We start from the raw sequence: 20,633 nt of genomic DNA, 5'->3' as shown, positions 1-20,633 counted from the left end.
AGACATTCCCATTCCCACCTGTCCCTGAGGCTCAACCCCTCTCTGACCTTCCCTCAGGGCCTCGTAGCATAGATCAATGTCTAAAGGGCACAGAGTATCTCGAAGAGAACAAGAAAGAACACAAGTAAAGTGAGTGAGTGAACAGTGCAGGTGTGAATGTGTCCTTGGTACTGAGTACACAGTGGGTATCAACCTCTGCAGACAGCAGAGCCCTTCAATATTTAAAAAGGCAAGTTAGTTCCATGCCTAGCTAATTACACCACACCTACCAGGATAGCCTGTTCCAATGGGACAGCCTCGCACCAGTGGAACATTCCTGTTGAATCCAGCAAAGCATTTCTATCCTCTTCTATCACGAGAGCTGCAGTCCTAAATAGATAGACCAACTGATCAGCTACATCGCAGCCATGGTGACAGTTTAGCCACATTGAAATTATCTTTGTACCTGGTGGCAAAAACCCATCTTTGTCTGACTCATGGCTAGTCTGTCCCACTGCAGCAAGGCAGATCAGTTGTATGGAGCTGTACACTAAACACAAGAGCTCTGTACCCTGCTGGTACATGGTTACAGTGATGGTGGAGCAATTTAGAGAACACAAGAGGGGATTATTTAGATGAATCCTCTTGTTAACGTGCTGTGTAGAGCCAAGCAAATGCAGGGAAAACATATTCATCAAATATTTCTTTGAATTATTATATGGATGGTTCTAGTGGCTGTTTTGTGCTTGCTTCCCCTGAACACTCTAAGCATCAAGTTCATCAGCAGCGATGTTCATGGAAAGAGCGATTTTTATGCAACCCTGGTCTAGCCCCAAAACCCAATGAAATCAACAGGAACCTTTCCATGGACTCGATGAGTTTTGGATCAGGACAATGTTGCAGAGTATTGACAGAAAGTAAATTTCAGATATGTATTTGTGCTCAAAATGTTATACTCATCTAATCAGGGAGCAGAAACAAGACCATGTGACTTACATATCCAATCAGGTTAAATTCTGAATGCCAAATTGTTGTGATGTTACTGTTCCTGACCTCAAGAATTGTTTGGAGAATATTTCTGAATGACAGATAATTATGAGTAAATCACTATCTGATCACAGCCAACTCTTGAACAGGAAAAGAGGTCAAATGTGTTGAATAAATAGTTCACTCAGAACGATTTTCTCTGGTTCTAAAGTTGGGGTAAAATCAACCTTGAACAATTGTCAAGAACATTTGTCAAGTCAGGTACAAAATCTACTTGATCACCCTATGACTGTAATGACCACAATAATGGGGGAATTAAAAAAAACCCCACTTACGGGATTAGATCTTCTGCTAGCGTAAATTGGCATAGCTCCATTGCTTCCATGAAATTACATGAGCCTGCACCAGCCGAGGTTCTAGCCCTTCATATTTTACATGTCTTAGGGCTTGTCTAGTCTTAAAAGGCAGCAGTGTCGCTGTAGTGCTTCAGTGAAGATGCTACCAGTGCCGATGGGAGGGCTTCTCTTACTGGGATAGGTACTCCACCTCCCAAAGAAGTGGTAGCTATGTTGGCAGGAGAAGCCCCCCGCCCCATTGTTATAGCACAGTCTACACCAGGAATTAGGTTGATATCACTACATCATTCATGGTGAACAATGCAGTTATACCGACATACCTTGCTGGTGTAGACCATGTGTCAGTAATTTCTCACCTAAACAGAATTAGCAAGGCGAGTTTCACTGAACGGGAGGGTGTTGCAGGGGCAGAAGGGAGGTGTGAAGGGAAAGGGTGACATTCCTTTATGAGGCTTGCAGGGCCTTTCTGAGCCTGTTTCTTTCCACAGGAGACCTCATCAAAGACCAGGCTGGAAGTTCCAGTTGGCTGCTGCTAGCTCACCAACCTTAGGAAATAATAACAAAGCCCCAGGGTGTCCTCGTTAGAATAGGTTGCTTTGTTCTTTTTAAATTAACATGTTTCCAGGTTTTATAAACATTCACCCATCATGAGACCAGCACAAAATATAAAAGCCACAAAGGGTCTATTAATGGCACTGAACAAAGCTGTAATGACTGCAGCTTGCCAAGCAGCCTGCAAGCCTTCTCTGCGACATGTTCAAGATATTAGAACATGTGCTGAGTTTAATTTTAATCAGAAGTCAGAGAGCTGGCTCCATTGCAGACCTGCAGTGCCTTCTTAACCCTGTTCCCTCTTAGCTAGCACAGTCCAGCAAGGACCAGCACCAGATGTTCCAGAGGAAAGTGCAAGAACCCTCACCCATGGCAGATATGGGATAATCTGCCCTCCGTGATGGTCTCACTTTAGAGACTGGCTTAAACACTGAAACATAAGGTCTTATATCTCTTCCAAATTTAATTATTATTAACTATTAAAACTCTAGATATTATTGCTACCATGTAAATGTCTAGTCCCTCTTTGAATCTTGCTAAATTCTTGGCCTTAATGACATCCTATAGCAGTGAGTTCCACTACCTAATTACAGGTGGCATGAAAAAATATCCTTTTATCAGTTTTGAATTTTTCACTTTCCAATTTCATTTGCTCTCCTTTTGTTCTAGTGTTATGAGACAGGGAGATAGTCTAAACTTGTTCTCTAAACAGAACTGTCTACAGTAATTGATATATCCAGGGGAATAAATAAATCTGCATCCCTTTAAATCTCTCCAGTGTCTCTGTACAGTCTGATGCCAAATAAAGACAGTTTTGTCCATTAGCCATACTGCTCCTCCCCAGTATTCAAGATCTCCTCCCTGCTGCCCAGATAATGAATGTCCAAGCCAGTGAGTAAATGGTATTTTGGCAAGTTAGAGACAGTTTTCTCAGAAGCTCTTTTTACTCTACTCAGCTCTACCAATCAATCAGTGCACCCATTTTCTGTCATAATAAAACCATCATCTATATATACAAACCGTCATGGGTGACATCTCCCTTCATTCCAATATTATAGGAAACATATATGCCTTGGAGGAAACACCTGTTGGGACCCTGAGATGAAAAAAAAAAAAAGACTGCAAGAAACCCACTTCATCATAAAGACATCCACCGGATGTCCTTGCCAAAGCAAAGATGATTGTAATTTAGCTCACCATTCTTTAACTAAGGTTCCCTTCTGCCATATGCTCTGAAAATAACATGATCCTTGCCTAAATCTGCTTTCCTTGGAAGAGGAATAAATCAGCCTACACTGAGATCTTAGGAATTTGAAAGTGGGGAAAAGAGTCTTACTGGTATGTAGATGCTTAAGGCCAGATTATCAAAAGAGTTCAGGACCAGCTTTTCAAGAGCTTGTCACTTACTGTTGGGGCCAAATTTCTCAAAAGGACTGAGGATGTTCGGTGCTGGGCTTTTTTGAAAATCTGGCTTTCGGTGTCAGAATAAGAACTGCTGCTTACTGAGTGCTTCGGAAAAGCTGAGCCTTGTTTAGATGCCTGAATGGGAGCTGAGCTGTTTGAAAATCTGGCCACAGTTGTGAGTGCTGAATGTTTGAAAATCTGGAGATAGGTGCATATCCCACTTGTGGATGGATGCGTAGGGATGTGGGGGTGTGTGTGGGTGTTTCCAGGTCCCACTCTGTGTCTGACCCACCCAGAATATGAATCTTTTATAGCGTCACCTGACAATACTTGGCTGTTTAACCAAGCCATAGAAAGACTTGTGCTTTCAGCTCTAGAGGTCCCCAATTTAATACTCTGTGTGTCAGCCATCACAGGTGCTCAGGATGGCAGCCATCACAGGTGCTCCAGAGTTGAAATGATAGGTAGATAGATAACTACAGTTTGATAGTGAAGATTGTTCTTTTCCTATATCAACTCATAGTCAAAATTGCAACAGAAACCCATCAGTCACGTCTTAGTGAACACTAGATCAGTAGCTCAGCTCCAAGGTATGCTAGAAGACAGACAGATCCATTATGTTTCAAACTTCATATGAGAACTTTGAACTAGCATAAGTGATTAACAGTTGTTTATATCATTGCAAGACAGGAATGGAAGCCTTTTTTATCATATCTTCAACTGCCAACAACATCCTGCTGATAAGTTATCTTTAAATCCTTCACAATGTCTTTGCAAAGCTCTGAAATCTTTTTTGAATCCCCAGCCTGCAGCATTATGACCTTGGATGTTTCATTCTCACATAGGAGAATGTGCTTGAAGTGAGCCTTGGTGTCAGGTTTTTTTTTTTGGTGTTTGCTGAGTTCTTTGTTTACTTGTATTCCCTTGGCTTCGGCAAGCCGAGAACCTTTGTAAATCCTCGGGACACAATGCTGCCTTCTGTCTCCCAGTGTTGTAATGAAGAGAGGAAAAGGACATAAGACTGAATGCAAAGCATCCTTCCATTAGTGGTGGATGGAAGAATTTCTTGATTATGCCTGAACAACTAACACACACTGTAAATCCCTGAGGGGCGATTGCAGAAGATTTCAGAAAGAAGAAATCTCCTGGTACCTGAATGAAGCAAACAGGTTGATTCAACAGCTGGAGCTTGGAAAGTCCTCATCCCACCAGCCTGGACATCGTTCCATTGTCTTCTGCATGTTGAGGCTCGTGAATGAGTTAATGCATGGAATATAGGCTATTCAGTTCACATCCCATTTGGGAATCCTCTTTATTGTTTTTTTAATCACTCCAGATATTGCACTGCACATATGTTAGTCTTATACTTCAAGGAGGAGTGGGGCTTCAAACAGAAAGCAAAAATTGACTGTTCCTGAGCAGGTTGCTACACAGTCTTCCTTTGATGGCCATGGCTGCATTGTGAGAATATTGCTTATTCATCATCACAGATTAATTTATATCACTTCAATCATAATGGATCAAAGTGGTTTACGTACTTTGCATGGAACTGTGAGGTGTAATTAATTAATGTATGCAGAGGAGCTGTGCATAATTGCAAAGTATCATTATTTGTTGTATTGCAACAAACAGTTAACAAACATATCGAGCAACACGTAAAACCTATCTAAAAAATAAGCCTTTTATAAAAAAGTATTGTAATTATATCCATTGAACCAAATAGCTCCTTAACAACATACACGCAATCCCCAGTGAAGTGAGTGGAGTTACATAGGTATCACTAAAGTTGCAACAGACAATTTTATTTATAGTACAGAAACACCTAAAGCCCACAGATGAGATCATGGCCTCATTATACTAGGTGCTTTGCCTGCACAGGGTAAGGGACAATCCCTGCCCCCCAAAGCTTTCAGTATGAACTGACAAGACAGAGACAGGATGGAAAGTGATTTGCCTGCAGTCACACACTAGGTGGATAGAAGGGCTGAGATCAGAACCCAGATTTTCTAACTCCCAGGCTAATCCATTAAGCCACAGCAAGGCCACATTGAGACATACCGCGCTGCAGCAGCACAGCTATACCAGACGCTCTGGTCAAGACGCTCTATGCCCATGGGAAAGAGCTTTCCCGGCGGCATTAAAAAAAAACACTTCCGTGAATGGTATAAGCTATGTGGGCGGGAGAAGCTCTCCCGAGGATAGAGCGCTGTACACACAAACGCTTATGCTGGTGTAATTTACGTAGCTCAGGGGTCTGAAATACTCACACCTCCATGCAACATAAGTTTTTCCAGCATAGGCTGTAGTATAGACATAGCCTGAGACAGCACCAGCATTGTGCCAGTTGCTTTATGTTTAACTACAAGAATAAAGTTCTCTGCAAAGACAAGGTTAGCAATTTTTGTTTTAAATGAAAGCCAGGAGTCTCATGTAATAACATGACTGCAGGAGCTGGGGCTTTAATAAAAACACCAAATATCACATGATTTGTGATAAAATCATGAGTTAGCAACTCTGTGAACAAAACTTGGGTGCAAATGTACAATAGGTAACAATGCTGCACCGTTGGCGAGATGACCTAGATGCTCTCATGGGTCCTTTCCACCTCTAAACACTATGAAGCTGTTTGACTTTCCTTAGTAAGCCTGTCATCTGATCTGTATGTCCCCTCTCTGCCCTCCACTCTAATTAGCTTCCTCAGAAAGGTTGCTATCACTTTACTGTACAAGGACACGTTGTGCAGCATGCAGATAAAAGCCAGGTGCCATAACTCCAGCACTGACGTGTTTAATAACTGCACCATTATCACAACAAAACCAGATGACCCGGTTGCAGATTGAATGTGTGTGTCGGCAAATTGTTTTAACAGAAAACAATAGCTCATTATGAGTGGTGTCCATTTTGAGATCTCTGCTGAAGTTCCCAAGGGTTACTGTAGGGCCATTAAAACGCAGTCCTGCCCACACCTATGTATAACGTATTGTAACTGAGAGATGGTTTAAAATTGCAAACCACTGACTCAGAGTAGTATCAGCTTCAGGACTCTGGCAGCCCCTAACTAGGTTAGTCTGGAACTCAACCCCCCTTCCCCACTCCACACACACAGATATACACTCAATTCATCAGCTGTGACATCACCCGTGATTGCCAAAACATCATGTTGAAGGGGTATTGTCCTGACACAACACTGTCAAAACTACTGTTCCCTGTGGTGTCCTGCTCATGGTTCCTTCCCACCCTCCCTGCATTCCAACTTATTTCATGTCACTGTACCACTGATTTAAATTTAACCATTTTCACCGGGATGAGGAAAAATGCCTTTTACTCACAGTACAAGCTTCTGAAGGTATACTGCTGAAGAAATGATGTGGTTTGCCTTATGGTGGAAATTGGTGAAAAGCCCATATTTGGCTGGTTTTATACTATGAGAGAACTTTAAACACAGCTGTACTGATGGAAAATGACCACAGATATTTACAGTGCAAAGTTTTGGATTCAAGCCTATTGTCAATCAGAATGGGGTGGATGCTAACTTTAAAAAAGGAGGGCCTGATTCTGCTACTCGCACTTTCAGCAGTGGCTTTTCTAAATGACAGACTGATTAGAGAGTAAGGCACCACTCAGCTTGAGCACACATGGCAGAGTTTGGCCCCTAATTAAAACCCCAAAGCACTTGATATGTATGAAGGAACAACACTGAACTTGGCAAACAAGGAAAAACAAATCTGGTCATAATGACCAATAATCTCCAATGACAACCTTGTTTTTCTGAGAGCTTCTCAACAGTTCCCTCTTTTTTTTTTTTGGTCACTGCTTATCAGAATTTGCATGGCTAGTTAGCGGGTTAATTTAATTATGAGCAGTGCTTCTGAACATCCTGATGGCGGATCTGTGAAGGGCAACAGAATCTGTTCTTGAATTATGAAATTGCACACACTCACACATCTGGAAGCCATCGTGGAACAGATCACTGTCCTATAAACACATGTTGAGTGTTGCAATATTGTTCTAATCACTTCCAACCTGTCAAAGTTTGCAGGAGAATAGTGACTTGGAACATTTGGGATAATTTGTAACTTAGTGCCATCAGCTACTTCCCTCCACTTATCATGACATAATTAATAGCAAAATAATCTAAAGAACAGAACTTGGGTTAGTCAAGATCTTCGATGATAGGAGTGATTTTTCACTATGGCCAATATCCAGCAAAAGCTGGGACCCAGCTACACACCATGTAATTTTTAGATGAATTGAATCTCTAGCATGTGAGACGGACTGGTCTGAGTCCTCTACAAGTGGCATGCAGGTCTGACGCTGGCTTTCTATACTGGGGTGGTGTTGAATCAACCAGGCAAGGTACTAACAAACGTCAGCAGGATTTTATTTTTAAAGTGGAAGCCTCTTTACCAAGTTGCTGCTGCACCCCCTGTAACTCTCACTCTACCTCCTCAACTTCTCCCCTCTCCTTCCTGTTTCCTTTCCTTTCAGACTCCCAACAGCCAGTGCTCCCAGTTCTAATAATCACAAGCAACATCTAAACACCACATTCCCTCCTCTCTTAAGAAACTCTCCCAATTAAAACAAACATTGTTGTTCTAACCACAGGAACAAATAGGAAACAAGACACTATACTATTGGCAGAAATATTACACTGAAACACTGTAGATACTACATAACATAGTCTCTAGTCCAGACAGGTGGTCGTCTGGGTCTGAGAGGCTGTCTCTCAAGCCCCAGTTCCAATGCAATGTCTTGTTGTGTTGATACTACTGTGAAGTCATCCAAGCAGATTGGGTGTTGACATAATCTCCTGGGTGGGTTAGTCTTTTAATTATTTTCTTGTTTTTGCAAATGTGTATTTTGCTGGAAGAATTGTATCTCTTGGTGCATAGGCAGGTGCAAGATAAGAAGCATTCCATACCCGCCCTTCAGAAAGTCAATAGGTGTAAGATCCCTTCTTCTCTATGATTTTAAGAGAAGCTGTGAATTTATGGTCCCTTTTGCATAAAATTCCAGGTTTTTGTATTCTAATGAAGGAAACACACTCAAACGTTGGCTCCTTAGCACCCCGCCACTTGTCTGTGAAAGCCTTATACTTTGCTTGGTTCTGTTCAACTGTTTTTCCTCACATTATCTTTGGTTGGGGCCTCAGGTCGTGCCTTTAACAATCCAGCAATGTTCAGTTTAGTATTCATCTGTTTCCCATGCAGTAACTCTGCAGGTGATCTTTGTGTTGTGGCATGTCATGTTGCCCAGTATGCTTGCAAGATATCAGTAGTGAAGGGTATCCACAGTTGCCCTTCCAGTTTAGCTGTTTGCAAGTTCTCTTTCAAACTTCTGTTAAACCATTCGATTTCCCCATTGGCTTGAGGGTAATATAGGGATGATCTTCTGTGTAAAATGTTCCTCTCTGCTAGAAAAGTTTCAAATTCCAGGGAAGTAAATTGACTACCATTATCTGAAACCAGTTCTTTGGGGTTACCTTCCCTGCTAAAAACTGAAGAGAGGAACTTAATTACTGTAGCAGAAGAGATTTGCGATGTAAACGCTACCTCAGGCCATTTACTGAAATAGTCTATTAAAGTGATGGCATAATGACAGTCAATTGGAGCAGCATCAAAGGGTCCTACAATGTCAATCGCCACTTTTTCCCATGCAGATTCAGGAGGAGCAACAGGCTGTAATGGAGGGGTACATGTCACTGCTGTCTTATCATGCATTTGGCAAGTGACACAGGATTTTCTGAGTGCTTCAGTTTGAAAGTCCATCCCTGGCCACCAATACAGATCCCGTAGTCATTGTTTGGTTCTGATAATTCCTTGATGAGTATCATGTGCCAGGTGTATGAGTTTTGACTGTAATTTTTCTGGCACAAGTAGCAGTGTTTACCTCATAGCACACAGCCATCGAGCAAAGAAAGTTCATCCCAAACTCTAAAATAAGGCAGCAAAACTGGGTCAAGATTTTTAGGGTTACTGGGCCATCTCTTTGTCAGAAATTCCCATAGTTTTTGTTGAATTGGACATGATGAACAAGCAGCTTGAAATTGTTCTCTTGTAACTGCAGTAAGAGTGCTTGTAATAAGTGTGACTACTACACCCTCATCCTCCAGTGGACCATCTGGTGAAGGCAAAGGCAGGCAAGAAAGGCAATCAGCTACCACATTTTTGTTTCCAGACTTATATTCCAGTTCATAATTAAAAGAGAGTAGTCTTGCATACCATCTAGCAATACGATACCCTGCTCTTCCCAGTCCTTTCGTGGTGAGCAACATCATCAAAAGGCTGTGGTCTGTGCGCAACTTGAATGTGCAGCCCCACAGGCAAGTTCTCCATTTTTCAGTAGCCCAGACACAAGCAAGTGCTTCTTCTTTGACTGTAGAAAATTTTCTCTCAGCATTACTTAGTGTCCTTGAAGCAAACGCAACAGTCCTCTCCGTGTTGTCCTCATGAAGTTGTGTGAGGATAACCCCAAGTCCATAATCAGAAGCATCAGTAATTACAATTGTGGGCAATGCAGGACTGTCATAAACAGATAGTTAAGGGTTAATGTCTCTTTTTCTTGTAAAGGGTTAACTAGCAGTAAACCTGGAACACCTGACCAGAGGACCAATCAGGAGACAAGATACTTTCAAATCTCGGTGGAGGGAAGCCTTTGTTTGCACTTTCTAAGTTTTTTCTTTGTTCTCTCTGGGTTCTGAGAGGGACCAGACATGTAAGCAGATATCTCCAAGTTTCTGAAACTGCCTCTTCTGTTCAATTTAGTAAGTACCAGTTAGAAAGGCGGTTTAGTCTTTTAATTGTTTTCTTATTTTTGCAAATGTGTATTTTGCTGGAAGAATTGTATCTCTGATTGCTGCAACTTGTATTTGTGCTGGGAGGAGGATTCTTTCTAGTGTCTATAAGCTGAAAGACCCTGTAACATTTTCCATCTTGATTTTAGAGACAATTTTTACTTTTTTCTTTCTTTTATTAAAAGTTTTCCTTTTTAAGAACCTGATTGTTTTTTTCAATTCTTGTGTGAGACCCAAAGGGAGGGTGTCTGGACTCACCAGGGAATTGGTGGGAGAAAGGAGAGAAGGGGGGGAGGAAAAACCTGATTTCTCTCTGTGTTAGTATCACTGTCTCTCTGTCAGGGAGAGTCTGGGAGGGGGAGTGAAGAAGGGGGAGAGGAAGGTGGATTTCCTCTCTGTTTAAAGATTCAGGGAGTTGAATCACAGCAATCTCCTAGTGTAACCCAGGGAAGGGAGGATCTGGGAGGAAGAGAAGAGGGGAATGGTTTATTTCCCTTTGTTTTGAGACCCAAGGGACTTTGGGTCTTGGGGTCCCCAGGGAAGGGTTTGGGGGCCAGAAAGTGTCCCAAAACACTATATTTTTGGATGGTGGCAGCTCTACCATTTCTAAGCTAGTAATTAAGGTTAGGGGGGTTCATGCAGGTACCCCATCTTTTGGACGCTAAGGTTCAGAGTGGGGGTTCATACCTTGACAAAGACTGAATAGTGCAAGTACTGGACTATGTACAATAAAGTCTTTCATCATTTTGAAACTAGCTTGTGCATCCATTGTCCACACTAAGGTTGAACTTCTCCATAGTAATTCTCGTAACGGTTCAATGACAGAAGCATAATTGGGAATGAATTTTGCATACCAGAAGGTAAGACCCAAGAATGGACGTAAGGTTTGCAAATCTGTTGGAGGAGAAGCATTTGAAATTGCAAGGATATGATCTGGATCAGGGTTTAGTCCAGCCTGTGAAATTGTATGCCCCAGAAAGGAGAGTTCAGTTTGTCTAAATTTGCATTTGGACCTATTGAGCTTGAGGCCTGCTTTGTTGATGCAGTTTACTACAAACTGCAGGTTATCATCATGCTCCTCAGTAGTATTTCCAAAAACGATAATATCATCCAAATAGAACTGAACTCCTGGTTGATTCTTCAGAATCAATGACATCATTTTTTGGAAGGCACTTGGGGCTGATGCGAGACCATATGGAACAAATTTAAAACAAATTAGTCCCTGATGTGTAATAAATTCTGTGAGGTCTCTGCTATCTTCATGCAACATAACCTGGTGGTACGCGCTCTGAAAATCAAGAGTAGGAAACATCTTTGCTCCACGGAGTTCTGCAAATACTTCTTCAATGTGAGGAAGAGGATGGCTGTCAATCACAATAGCTTTATTTGGCTCCCTTAAGTCCACACAAAGGTGAATGCCTCCACCCTTCTTCAGTGTCACTACTATAGGTGAAACCCATTCCGAAGGCTTAATCTCTTCAATAATGTCCTTTTGAACAAGTTTTCTGAGTTCCTCTGAAACAGCTTCCCTGACTGAAAATGGTAAGCGCAGTAATTTCTGTCGTACAGGCATCACATTATTCCGCATTTTAACTTTATGCAGAAACCCATAAGCACAGCCGAGTTTCTCCTCAACCTGGTGTTGGGTCCCAGATGAAACTGGTGTGTGTACCGCAAGAGTGTTTTGCTGATGAAGGTCAATTCATCCATTAACTACCCTGAGATTTAAAGCAGCCAATAAATCTCTGCCAAGGATAGGAGTGCCTTTGTGGACAACATAGAACTCTGCAGTTACACAGCAATCGCCAAAAGTAACTATTGCTGGCAGGCAGCCATGTACTGGAATATGGTTTTTCAAATAGCACACCAACTGAAGTTTGTGTTGAGTAAGAGGCACATCTTTAAAGTAATGCAAATAGATGGAATAAGGTAGTATAGATAATACTGAGCCACTGTCCAACATTAGCTGAACAGAGTGTGATTTGCCTGGGGGTACGGCGGAAACATTTATAGTGCACGCTATCTGTTCTGGAATATGTGCAGTAGTGGTTTTGTCCACGCTCAGCACAGTAACATCTAGTATTGTAACTGCATGCACCTGTTGATTGAACTGGCTACTGCGACATACTTTAGCAAAATGCCCCATCTTTTTGCAATGATTGCACTGAGCTACTTTTGCTGGACATACTGTGTAGCTCGCAAGGTTTTGTGGGGATCCACAGTGAAAGCATGCTTTTACTGTATTTTGAATTTGCCGATTCAGTGGTTTTTCGTTAGTTTTCCTCCTGCAATTGTTTGGCACAGTCTGCGGCAATAGTGAACTTTTCTGTCACAGCCTGGACTGTGCCTCCTGTATCCCTGCTCATTATTTTGGCTTCAGCTGTAGCTGACTCAATCTGAGTAGCAATTGTTATTGCTTTTCCTAGTGTAAGTCGTGGTTCTAGAAGTAAGCGTTCTCTTACATGAAGCATGATTGTTTTCTCAATGAGCTAGCCTCTAATCATTTCATCTGCCATATTCTCAAAGTCACAAGTTACAGTCAGACTCCTCAGGGAAGCAATATACTGCATTATAGTCTCCCCTGGTTTCTGTTCACGCTGGTGAAATCTGTAGAGATTAGCTACTACATTCACTTTTGGCACAAAAAAGTTCTTGAATGCAGTGAGTGCAGTCTCATATTTATCATCTGCAAGGGGAAAAGTGTAAAATATACACTGCCCTTCTGCTCCAAGGCAGTAGGTTAGCAGAGCATGCTTTCTTACTTCAGAAATCTCTGTAGCACTGATTGCAAGCAGATAAGTCTCAAACATATGGATCCAGGCAGTAAAAGCAATTGGAGGCTCACCTGGGCTTTGCAGAAAGGGTGCAGGTGGGTTCAGAGGCAGAAGATCCATCCTCATCACCATAATGTTGTATTAACCAGGCAAGGTACTAACAAACTTCAAAAGGACTTTATTTTTAAAGTGGAAACCTCTTTACCAAGCTGCTGCTGCATCCTCTGTAACTCTCATTCTACCTCCTCAAATCCTCCCCTCTCCTTCCTGTTTCCTGTCCTTTCAGACTCCCAACAACCAGTGCTCCCAGTTCTAATAATCACAAGCAACATCTAAACACTACAGGTGGATTTAATCCAATACAAAACAATCATTCTCTCTTAGGGAGACATACCTGGTGGAGTAATGGGTGTTTGGACTCAGTGAAACAAAGAGGAGTTTTGTTGAGCCAGGATTGAGCACAGAAGGTGAAATTCACTCCACACAAGGCCAATTTAAGTCCTGTTTAGGCCCTATTTTGAGTGCTTCAGTGGTGCATAGGTCTTGTGGCTAGCCCTCTGCACAGGGCTGAGTTCCACCCAGGCAGACTAAGGAATTCAGGACTTGGCCCCGTCAAAGAGGCTTCCTACCAGTATTTCTCACATGCTAACGCACGAGTTCAACCAACAAAATATGGTTGCCTTGTACTCCAAGGAGCTCAAGTTCGTTGTTAATCCACTGCATACCTGTTTAACTCAAATCCCCATACAGTAATTAAACAGTTTTTTAAAAATGGATCATTACAATGTGATTTATGACTTTTGTGTAATTGTCAGAATTACTGTAGGTAATTAAAATAAAAAGTGCATGCTGCTAGAAACTTTAGTCACTCTCTGCACCCTCATTGAAAATCAGGAGCTGACCAAATTAGAAATAGATTGGTTTGCACAAGTTCACAGCGAAAGCTAATTATGAAACTTATCCTTATGCACTCAGAACTCACATAGTCAGTCACATAATGTCTTAAAGCGATAATACTATTGTACAATGTGAAATAGAGTGAGCAATATATGGTGGGAATAACTCTTATTACGTTGTGCAAAGCAACTTCATTTTGCATAGTAAATATATGCCCAAGCCCTTTGGAAAGCTTGATAATGGACATGAGAGGAAGGAATAAAGAGGCTTAGGAGAGAGAAAGACTATGCTTTCACATGAGATTTGAAAAGAAGTAGAAAAATGCATGGAGTAGCAGAAGTTGCAGAGAAGAAGGCTCTCTCACCAAGAGTGGCAAGCTGGAGAGAAAGAAAAAGAGTGAAGAGAGTAGCAGGCAGAGCTGAGAGAGATGAAGTCTGTGAGCTTGGCTGGAACAAGTCCATAGTCATCTTTAAAAACAAGGAAGGGAGATTCGTACTGGACTGTGAAATGCATGAATAAACAAGGAAGTCAGCAGATGGCAGGGGTTGAAATGGCACTAAAGCTGGCTGGGAATTTTTTGGCAAATTGTTTGTTTTAGCATCAAAATATGTTGATTTCTCAGAACTGAAACTGTTTTCGAGAAAGGGTTTGTTTCGATTAATTTCTTGACTAGAAAAAATTTTGAAAAAAAAAGTTTAGAAATCATTGAAAAGTCCAGTTTTTGATGTTTTTGAAACAAAAAATTTCAACTTCACAGTTCACGATGACTTTTCCCTTTGAAATTTGGGCTAATAATAGTAATTTTTAATGGTCCAGATTGAAAAAAAATGTTCCTAAATTACCTAAACAGAAGGTATCAATTAACCCAAACCATTTTTTTTTCAGTTTTTCACAGGTTTGTGAAAATTTGAGATTTTGAATTTTCATCCTGATTTGGAATGGACATTTTTTTCCCCTTAATTTCTAATATTTTCCCAATATAGAAAAAAGAACATTTCCCACCCAGATGTAGTTGTCACCTCTTGGTGCATAAAATTCTGCATGTCCTGCTGTCTGGAGAGCAGGGACAAGAGGATATGGAGGCCAACATACAGATTTCAGCTGAGTTTAAGTCAAGAAATTGTGGGTGAAATCATGGTCCCATCGACATCAGTGGCAAAACTCTCATTGACTTCAATGGGGACAGGATTTCTCCTCCATAAATTATAGCATGTTCTTAAAATTCCAGATGCAAATGGGCATTTTCTCATTAGTGGTTATGCAAAAATTTGGTACTTGTGTTTTGGTACCAGTAAATGAATCAGATTTATATGTAAACAGATTTATGATGTCACTAACCAGACACCTCTTGACAGGTTTTGCAGTCTTTGCACAGCTAGAGCTGTCACTAAGTCTCTTATACATATCACCACTTGATCCAGGCTATAATGTCTCATACACTGGTGTGTTGATCTTTAAGGCTTATTGGTTGAGTTATCCTTAAGCTGAAAAAGACATCAGAGCTCCAAGATCAAGACTCACCCAGCGCTGCGTTAGAATAATAAATGAGGACGTTTCAAAAATTCTTTTATAAAGGAAAAGAGGAACTAACAAAATGCTGCTGGAGCTGAGGTTGAGTTGTGTTGAGTTCCCTTATAGGATTCTGGGGCTTAGGAGTTGTGGAGAGAGAAAGAGAATATAGCTGAATGTATCCCACCTGATTTCTCCAGTCTAGATAAGTCCAATGAACTGCACTTATCAGCAGATCTTATCTATCAATTTATCTAATCTGTCATCTTGACACAGACAAGGACTTTTTGCTAATACACAACATGAAGCATAGACTCCACTCTAGAGTAAAGAACAGAATGCAAAATAGTACCCTTGCTTCCCAAAATACAAAACAAAACAAAAACCTGCCTTAGATCAGGTTCACAAATATTAAAAAACAAACAAACAAAAAACAAAAAAACCCTGTTCATTTCACATGAGTCTACCCACCCTCATCTTTCCCCTACACCCCCCCAGCACTCTTCATTTAAGGTCATACAGCAAATCAGATTTTCAAAACAAGATTTGGGAAAATGTGGATGAAATAAGAAATGGCCTACTAAACTTTTTCCAAAAACCCAGTCAGAAGGGTTAACTTTGTTTTTCATTCCTTGACCTTCTTAAAATTTCAATTTCCAAATGACATTGGAAGGCCCAAAATTTCCTAGATAAAAGAGGCATGGAGAAGCATCCAAACTTTTCACATTTATCCAAACCCTCTGAGGTTGCACTATGGCTTTAGACACCCACTGACTTTTCCATCAACAGAAAAACAAAGGGAAAGTGAAACTTGTTTAACTCGTAAGTTAGGTTTTCCTCCTGACTGAAACACAGGCAGTTAAAGTTTCCCAGAACCCTCGCTCCTTCAGGGTAAATGCCAGGTAGGGATCAAAAGCACGCAGTTCATGCCGACAAAAAGGATCTTGCTTATTGTAACAACACTTTCTCCACCTCTATCTATCTCCCTTTTCTTGAGAACACAGTTTTACACTTGTCCTTCATACAAATAACCCGAGGGTGAGAATTATTCAGAAGGCTTGTGTTTGACACCCCATCTGTTCATTTCTGACAGCGATATATAATGTAAGGCTATAAAAACTTGAAAAATAATGCAACATAAAAAGGGATTGACTCGGCTCCAAGAGGCCATAAACGGTAACAAATACCATTGTATGATTTATTTCATGCTGTAATCTTTACAGTAAGTCATCTTTCAGACATTTCCATGTGACAGGTTTTAATAATATTAATGCCCAGAGCAATCCAAATCATCGCGAATAGACATATTTATCAAGCTGCCAATCCAAGTAAATGAAATTCTATAAGCAATAATGTAACATGTTTAAAGGAAGCTAATAAAACAAGTCAGCAGAGAAATATTACTTCAAAGTATTCTCTCTCTAATCCGGCCCTGGATGTTATACAGCCAAAATGCAAATCTTTTCCCTATGTGATTTATTGCTCCAAAAATACCAGTGACCTTTTCGTGAGCTCCTGCACAGCCCCTCACACACATTCATAAAGATCGTGATGCATTCTTCCAGATTAGCTGAATGCTGGAGTGCTTACCATTATTGCTTTGTTTTGCCTTGCCTTTGGATTGAGATGTGATGGGTAGCATCAAAGAATAAGATTTTACATCTTTAAGATTTATTAAAAACTGACAAGCCCGAACGTAGGCTTCGCAACTCAGCAGGTATTTAGGAACAATTATCCAGATGCTAGATAAGTTTCAATTAAAGAGGAACTAAAATTTGTTTTTTTTAACCTGGTTTTCGCTTTCATCTAATTTTCAGTTTTTATTAATTCTTTGTTTGGCTAAATGATCTCCCATCCAGGACAAAAAGGAGCCCAAGACAGCACAATCAAGAAGCAATATGGGATCTTATGCACAAACATTCTTTAGTACCTATCTAGAAACAGCAGGAATGAAAAGCAAGAGTCATCAACTCAGCAAAAAATATACCATTAAATTTGTCATGCCTATAGGCAAGAACATGTGGAAAAACCATGTCTAGTAAAGGAAATGTATTGATGGAAGGACTTATAAGTGTCTCAGGATCCTAACAGGTTTTTATTCTTTCACTTATAACCCAGCTTTATAGAATTTCTTTTGTGAAATGGTACCAGTTAAGTTAATTTCCAGGATATAAAGACCCACTTCCTGGTGATTTTGGGTGAAAAAATGTGTGTCTGTGTGTATGTGTGTGTGTGTGTATTTAAATTTTGTATGTGTAGTTTGCGAGAAGAAATAATTAATCAGATCTCGGCATGCAACCAAAAATCTATGCATGGCCTGGGCCCGGTGAGTGTTTGAGGTCTAGTAACCCTGCCATTTTCCCTCCAACTGGACCTCCTTGAAATTTTCTGAATTTCAAGTTCTTGATGAAATTTTAAATTGAAAATACATTTTTTGACAAAGAACCCACTCCCGACAAATATAGACACAAGTGTTTTGTCAAAAAAATTGAGTTTTTTGACTAAATATGGAGCTAGTGAAAACTTTACATGCAGTGAAAAAAGTTTGCTGATTTTGACATTTGAAAAGTTCAGAAAATGTATTAACATATTTTGAAAATTCCTGGTGTTTTTTTTTGGGGGGGGGGTACCTATTCTACCTTCTCTCTCTCTAACTCCTTAGATGGAGTCTATTTTAGTTGTATCTGGGCACCCTTTTTATAGAGTGCTTAAATCTAAGTGCCTTAAAAGTCCCCAAGTCCCTGCAACCTTCCTAAACAAGGGGTCATGTGATCTCTAAGTTCTTGTCTATGGTAGGGAATAGAGCCATTTGTAACTGAACTGGTTTAAGCATGAACAGTTCAGTAGATTTACACTAACTAGAATGAATTGGTTTAAGATCCTTTGCTTATTCCCTAAATATTGCACTGTCCTTAAATCATTTCAACTGCAATGCCCTCTTGGCATCTATCCTAAAGTTCTCACCATAGCTCCCAGAAGTGGTGCATCTTGAAGATTTTGAACAGCCTCTTGTACACAATGTGAACCAATACAGTTAGTCTGTGTCATATATGCACTGCAATGGTTCAAGAGGATGTGGCTTCTAATGCTGCAGCAGCAGAGCATACTCCAAATGGCATTAAGCCAGTCTGGAAAACTTTCGGAGCACTTCTGTGCATGAACACAAGGACTGGGATTTCAAAGGAGCAGCTGGGAGCTAAGTACCCAGCTCCCACTGAAGATCACTGGGAGCTGGGCTTCTAAATTTCCATAGGTCCTCTTTTACAATCCCAATGGAGGGGCAAAGGATCCCTAGTTTGATGACATTTCAATTTGTCAAGAAGGGGTTTGGTCCAGGGCTCACGCTGGGGAGACACATTCTACTGCTTAGTGGTCAGGGCAATGGCCTGGGATGTGGGAGACCCATGCTTAAATCCCTGCTTTGCTGCATTTGGGGTGCAGAGCAGGGATATAAACATGGGCTGTGCACATTGCAGGCCACTGCCCTAACCTAACCTCTGTGCTATGGAGTGTGATAGCCATCCTCTCACTAGACAGCCCAGAGTGGAAATGATCAGGCATGTTCACTCAATTCCACTGTTGCAAAGACATGCACAAAGTTTTGTTTCATTCCATGCAGAACAAAACCAAACCTGGAAAGTGATTTTAATAACGTACGGGGTGAGTATGGTAGTGCCCCTGCAGGGGAGGCAGCCACGCGTGTAGGGGGTGGTTTGCTTGCAGTTGGTCCTGGCCACTCACTTAGCTCCCACTAGTGGGTCTAAATAGCTGCATGTACACTGCAATGTCATACCCTAGTACGTTACCTCAGCTGGCATGCTAAAGCTAGTGAGAGTAGTTAGTGGTGGCAGCCGCTAAAGAAGGGCATGCCTGGCCCTCCAAGGAGTCAGGGTCAAACACCTGTGGAATATTAGACAATAGAAAGTGAATGAAGAATGGAAAAGACTTCATTTGGCCCCATTGTCATTGCTGAGAATAAGGACGTGAACCAAAGAAGAAGAGAAGAAAGTTACCGGGGCACTGAATTGTTGTGCTCCTGACACTCTACCTAGCAGAGTGTGTATCCACTTTGTGAGCTTGGGCACATCACTTCCCCTCTCCGTGTGCCCCTTCCTTTTGGGCTTGTCTTCACTACAGAGCCTTCTCTGGCATAGCTATGCCAGCAGATCCCGCTAGTGGAGACTCAGCTTAAGCAGACAGAAGTTCTTCTCCCGGCATAACCACACCACCTCCCAGAATGACATTACCTGAGATAACAGAAGCACTCTTCTGTTGACATAGCTGTGTCTACACCAGAGGTTTCACCAGCATTGCTCTGTTGGCTAGGGGTATGCTTTTTTCCCGTTCACAGATGACACAGCTATGCCAGCAAAACTTTGTCACATAGTCTGAGACTTTGGCTGTCTTCTCCATTTAGACTGTGAGCTCTTTAAAAAAGGAACTGTCTCTTACTATGTGTTTACACAGTGCCTCCTGATCTCAATAGGAGCCTCTAGGCACTATTATAATGCCAATAATAAGTACTACTACTAACTGTAATATTGTAAAATATTCTCCCATGGGAAGCAGTGGAAGTCCAATCCCTGGTGGCATTTAAATCTAGACATCCGAAACCTTGTGTAGGGTACAATGATGACTTGGCTAGATGGGACATCATTGCCCCTTTTGTGATTTGATGGTGGGAGAGAATCTTGATGGGGAAGGGAATTATGTATTTGCATATTTGGGTGCATCTTCAGAGAATTACAGAACATCTCCTAGTAAAATTTGTGTTCCTTTTCGTTAAGCGGCAGCAAAGATCTCAGCAAAAAATAAATAAATAAGAAATTCCTAATCCCCAAGGTGTAATGCCAAAGAATGGAAACTCACTTCTCTTGAATACCTCCCTCTGGCATAATTGACTTTTCATGCACATTTTAAAAATGATATTTCAGCAGGTTGTGAGGGCTCTTTTTTTTTTTTGTAAATTATGTTGTGGGATGTAAGGGGAAAAGAGATGTGTTATAAATTAATTGTGTTTTCACTTATATTTAACGAGTCAGCACAGTCTAACAGCCTGTGTGCATGTGTTTACTATGCAGTTCCAATATTTACAACTGACCTAACTGGTTGTAGAGCAGGAGCGATGAACAACGTTTTATTGTTCTGATCCTATGTAAGTGCTGGGGACAGCTGCTCAGCTGCAAAGCTACCCAGAGGAGACCCTGGAGTTTTTCTTATGCCAATGCTTGTCTTTGCTGTCAAAACAGAGAAAAGGATTGTGTGTGGGGGTGGTGGGGGTGGTATTTATTAAGATTTATTTTCTTCAGGTCTCTGGTGTTCATGAGCTGTTAACATACTTAGACCTCAAGCCTTTGTAGAAGGAAGGTGACAAACATTGTG

The 20,633-nt window shown here is 41.2% G+C and overlaps 1 protein-coding gene across 1 annotated transcript in view; it reads right to left on the bottom strand.

The window, feature by feature from the left end:
• Positions 1 to 20,633, bottom strand: part of KCNU1 (potassium calcium-activated channel subfamily U member 1) — a 91,594-nt gene that overhangs the window by 29,573 nt on the left and 41,388 nt on the right. The window contains exon 21 of the mRNA XM_050939924.1: positions 270 to 369. Within this exon, the coding sequence (XP_050795881.1) occupies positions 270 to 369 (100 nt within the window). The remainder of the gene's footprint in view (positions 1 to 269; positions 370 to 20,633) is intronic.

The sequence above is a fragment of the Gopherus flavomarginatus genome, chromosome 2, assembly GCF_025201925.1.
Source record: "Gopherus flavomarginatus isolate rGopFla2 chromosome 2, rGopFla2.mat.asm, whole genome shotgun sequence".
NCBI classification, from domain to species: Eukaryota; Metazoa; Chordata; order Testudines; family Testudinidae; genus Gopherus; species Gopherus flavomarginatus.
Note: the sequence above shows the minus strand (reverse complement) of the source record. Positions and strands in the feature narration are given on the sequence as shown.